We start from the raw sequence: 5,429 nt of genomic DNA, 5'->3' as shown, positions 1-5,429 counted from the left end.
ATAAATGACGTGTAACATATAAGGCCTACTTAAGCAATTAAAATAGATGGCTCTATTATGGATACTCTTAGTTTGTTAATTTCTCACAAGCTCTATATATAGAATTTCTCATGAATCCATTTACCATCTTTTATCAAATCATCTGATATGAATTATAAGGAATTTTTCTTTCTATCAAGCTCTCATGCCATTTCACAATAATTCCATACCTCATGTGAACAACATAATATGGAGAGTGAAGGAGAGGTGATGATAATTGTTGATTGCATATGCAATTGAAGATTACCTTATAAATGCTCCAGAGCAAGGGATGTCCCATCTTTCCATAGAAAAATACAATTTATGTAATATGACGGTATCCATATAATCTCATCCCACGTCATCAGATATACGAAAGCAAATAATTATTGAGCTATTATTTGTGTAGGGTCATAAGATCAAATTTACAGTGTGTAAGCGCACAAGCTATTTGTGAATTGGTTTTATTTCATGATGGATCATGGTCAAAATTGTAATTAGATTAATTAATTTACTCCGTATAGCGCATTTGGAGGCAGAGTTAATGTCACAAAAGTTAAGGGGCAGTGGTATGAAGACTTAACATCAGTCAACACTCATCGAGTCTTTTAGCAACAATAAAAGCACGTCCATTGCACACAACCATAGTATACCTGGTGACAAATATTGCTCAAGTGAAGCTCACTACGATTCCTATCTACCAACCAACAGGTTCAAAATCTATGTTCATTTCTCATCTTGTTTTTCAATTCTTATTCTATTTTGGTTTTTCATTATAGTCTACTAATAATTTCTTGCCCTTACATATATGTTTTGTCATTAGCAAGTTTTCTTCAGCATAATATATGTGCATGCATAATTGAAAAAACATATATGAAAGATACTAATGTTTAAAGATAATAAAAAATAAGTTGTCTGCTTAGCTCAATTGATAGGGACATTGCATAATATATGCAGGGATATAGGTTCGAACTCCTGACACCCCACTTCTCCACACTTAAAATGTGTGAGCCTACTTGAAAGCAAAAAAAAAAAAACTTAATTGTCTTGTTGATCTGTCCTATTTTATCATGTTCGCGAAAATAGGCTCCCTTTTAAATCAATTCTGGTCTCTCAATTCTCATTTTTGGCATTTTGGTCACAATTTGTATTTTTACCCCCAAAATGATGCCCCCCCCCCCCCCCCCCCCCCCCCCCCCCCCCCCCCGCAAAAAAAAAGATGGTAAATTTTTGCCCAAAAAATGGTATTTTCTCTTCGAATTCTGTTCTCCTCATATTCAAAATTCAGGCCACAATTTTTACAGGCTAAAAGTCTAAGTTGTGACAATAATTGCAACGTAAGTGATATTTGAGGGACCAAAAAGTTCAAGGAGAACTATTTTCGTAAGGACAAAATGGGGAAATCAAAAATAGATGACATGAACCAAACTATGATTAGAAAATACGGGAGTAATGCCCAGCCGACCTAAGATATCATCCCAAAACATTCACTTACAAATAATTGAGAAGATAATTACATCCTTTCCCAATTTTCAAAAATTAAGTCTTTAACTTTTTTATTTCGAAACGTGAAGATGCTCGTAAAATTCATTGCGTTAAGTGAAAAAAGGTGTCATCGACTTGGGTTCCTAAGATAAATGAGTTCGGACGACTCGACTAGTGTACACCCCTAACTAAAATGTAATCAATTGGTGCATATACACTACACTACACTAATAACCATCTATATATTGATATGATACAAGTATTGAAGTGTTCTGGTTGCTCATAATGATCCTCACATGTCACAGGGAAAAATAATATTATGGCACATGCTAATGCTTCTGCTGCTGCTTTATCTGAATATGATGTGGTGAAACACATCATTGACACTGATGTTCTAGAAGAGTTAAGTTTAGCAGATTGTAGCATCTACAAGGTTCCTCACAATCTCCGAAAAGTGAAACAAGAAGCTTACACTCCTCAATTAATCTCAATTGGTCCAATTCACCTTGGAAAAGAAGAACTTCAACCAATGCAACAACACAAAAAAAGGTATTTCCATTTCTTCTATGAGCGTCTATCTAAATCCAATCAACAATCAATGATCATGAGCTTCAGACTCTATCTCGGAAACAAAGAACAAGAAATAAGAAAATGTTATGCAGAGGATTTTCCCAAAATCGACAAAGAGATATTCGTCGAAACAATTTTGTTTGATGCTGTTTTCATCATGGAACTTTTGTTGAGAAACAGTTCATTGAAATCGGATACATCAAAAGATGAACATGATTACATTCTAACACAAGCTTGGCTCAGCAAAAGCATCGCAAGGGACTTGATTTTGTTGGAAAATCAGATACCTTTTTCTGTATTGATGGATCTTTACCAAACCGTCGTCCCTAACGGCGACAAAAAAGAAGACCATGCAAGTTTTCTTGATCTTGCACTTGAGTACTTTGCATTCTATGACACTCAGAAATCGTCATCCCGTGAAACTAAGCTTGGTGATGTTGCCGTTGGTAGCGGTAATTCAGTTTCCAAGAAAAAACATTCTGATAAATCTATGAGCAGTAACCATAGGATTCAAGTTCCTAAACATTTCACTGATTTGATAAGGTTTTTATACCTTCCACCTGATTTAGGAAAGAGTGATGGTTCTCATATTTTTCCAAGAACAGTAACAAAGTTAATGGATTCTGGTGTGAGTTTTGAGAAAATTGTGGGGAGAAGATTACTAGACATAAACTTTGAGAAGAAAAAGTTTCTAAGTTATTTTCTCTGCTTAGGTTGTTTACCTTCATTTTCATGTTTGAACCATTTCAAAGCACGTCTAATAATTCCACAATTGAAGGTTGATCACACAACAGAATGCGTTCTAAGGAACCTGATTGCCCTAGAACAATGTCAGTATCAAGAGAAACCTTATATATGCAATTATGTTTCACTTGTTGATTCTCTTATCCATACACAAGTTGATGTTGATTTGTTGGTGGAGAAGGAAGTGATTGTGCATGAAATGGGAAGTGATAAAGAAGTGGCAGTGCTTGTTAATGGTCTTTGTAAACATGTTGTGGTGAATTCAACTTGTTACCATGATACTATTAATAAGCTTAATAACCATTATCAGAATATTTGGAACCGTACCATGACTACATTGTGGTTGGTGTATTTTAGAGATGCTTGGAGAGCTAGTTCTACTTTGGTTGGGATTGCTTTTCTTGTTTACACAGCATTCAACTTTGTACGTATTGCCAAGATTCTTTTCTAATAGAGAAACTTAAAAATGTATAATTCATGGTTTGAATTATTATCATAACTAGATTTATGTGTGTACGCGCACGCGCATTATGGATAGTTTTTTTGTTGTTGTTGGAGTGTTATGTGTTTGCTTGTTTACTCTATGATTTAATGAATAAATGGTATCTATTTATATATATATATATATATATATATATATATATATATATATATATATATATAAATTTGAAACTTGGTTCATTCTAATGTTTGGATTGCGCCTATGTGGCACCTAGATAAATCAACTCCACTATGTTTTTAAAATTACTCTTATCTCTTTAAAGAATAGTATTAATTATTTAAGTTATTGTCAAATTCTTGAGTTATAGAAGATCAACAATCATAACCAAATAACATAATTAATTTATTTATATTAAAATGAGATACCTTGTTCTACTTAAAAAAACATACCTTAACATGTAAAAGATAAAGAATAAAATCCATCTCACTCCAAAATAAAGGAAAGAAATTAAAAAAAAAAATTAAGGAGGAAAGAAATTCAATTTTTTTTTTTGATAAAAGAAAGAAATTCAATTTTAAATGACAAGTAATGTGACATAAGTAGTTGCCCATGGATTTCATGACGTCGCAGCATAATCAATATGTTAATAATATACAAGTCTTTTTTTTCTTTATAAGTTGTTTTGAGAGGTTTACAAATTTGATATAGAATATCTTCTTTTTCTTTCCGACCAATACTTGAATCTTTTTTAAAACTAAATAAGTATAAATAACATTCATATATAGAACAACAAATATATATATATATATATATATATATATATATATATATATATATATATATATATATATATATATATATATATATATATATATAGGACATATCAAGTGAGAGGAGGTTTTATTGTGAGAGATGAGAGACTTAAATCATGACCATTGGATCAATCTTTACCATGGTACTTATTCTTTAAACTTGTAGCGTATTATCTTTTCAGCCTCTTCTCTCCAGCTATCGTTCCCTCCTGCCTCTTCCTATATCGTTCCCTACTGCAAAAATTGCAGAATTCCTTTTTTTCATCTAATTTCTCTTTTCAAGTTGTTTGGGAAGGCTGCACTCTGTAGTGATGTAGTACCTCAATTTTTTTAATAAAAGAATCACAGTTTTGGAATCAAAGTACCAAAATTGGGATAGAATTTATTGGGATAAAATTTGTATACTTTTAACCTTTTAAACATAGTTAATGACTTGGTTATATTCAACGTGCAATTCTAAATAAATTGAAACATGTAACAATTACTTGGTTATGTATTGATATTATTCACGCAAAATTTTTTATTTTTTTTATCAAATCAAATTGAGATTTCAATTAAACCAGAGTGCTTCAACCTGCACAAGGTGTTGATAAGTGTTTAAAAGTGATATATTTCATATGGGAGTTTAGGCATTTTAGTGACTTGTTTTGCAAGATTCTTTATGGAAAACTCCAATTATTGTGTAAATATGTCATTTATGCTTTTGAGCCTTATTCTACCCTTTTTGTGCAGGAAAATACAAGCAAGGAGCAAGAAACGTCAAAGTTCAAGGTCCCACGCTATTAGCGTGTCCTACGCTATTAGCGTGATGAAGAAATGGCCAAGGTCAGAGAGATACGCCATTAGCGTACCTGGGGCGTAGGATCTGGAGCACTCTTGAAGACTACGCTATTAGCGTATACTGAGCTAATAGCGTACATTGTCCAGAGAGCTACGCCATATGCGTACCTGGAGCGTAGCAGACCATGAAGAACTACGCTATTGGCGTAATCTACGCTATTAGCGTAAATACTCCAGAGAGCTACGCTAATGGCGTGGCTGGAGCGTAGCAGCAGGGCAAGGCCCACGTGGCACACTCCTATTGGCCAGATTATAGGCCGCCTTACCACGCTATTAGCGTGAGTTGCGCTATTAGCGCAGGTGCAAAAACACAGACCATTTAAATAGCATTTTTACCTCTCTTTTAGATATTCACTATTCCATTGAAACATTTTATACATTTCTAGAGAGAGGTTAGAGCTATTTCATAGAGAGAAACACAAAGCAAGTGATTAAGGAGTAGATTCAACCCTAGATTCATTGAGACATCAAGGATCTTGGCATGGAATCTTCATCTTTCCTTCATTCCTTGTATTAGT

At 33.4% G+C, this 5,429-nt stretch overlaps 1 protein-coding gene across 1 annotated transcript; it reads left to right on the top strand.

Annotated features, from left to right (window-relative positions):
* Nucleotides 1-667: 667 nt before the first annotated feature.
* On the top strand, nt 668-3,434 carry LOC146896290 (UPF0481 protein At3g47200-like). The gene is made up of 2 exons (XM_085739376.1): nt 668-729; nt 1,809-3,434. Exon 2 carries the CDS (start codon nt 1,823-1,825, stop codon nt 3,266-3,268), a length of 1,446 nt encoding a protein of 481 aa, XP_085595502.1. The 5' UTR covers nt 668-729; nt 1,809-1,822; the 3' UTR covers nt 3,269-3,434.
* The last annotated feature ends 1,995 nt before the right edge of the window (nt 3,435-5,429 follow it).

This window comes from Medicago sativa, chromosome 8, assembly GCF_051527215.1.
Source record: "Medicago sativa cultivar Bolivia chromosome 8, Bolivia_mono, whole genome shotgun sequence".
In the NCBI taxonomy this organism is placed as follows: domain Eukaryota; kingdom Viridiplantae; phylum Streptophyta; class Magnoliopsida; order Fabales; family Fabaceae; genus Medicago; species Medicago sativa.
The sequence above is the reverse complement of the archived record's forward strand: the minus strand, read 5'-3'. Positions and strand labels throughout refer to the sequence as shown.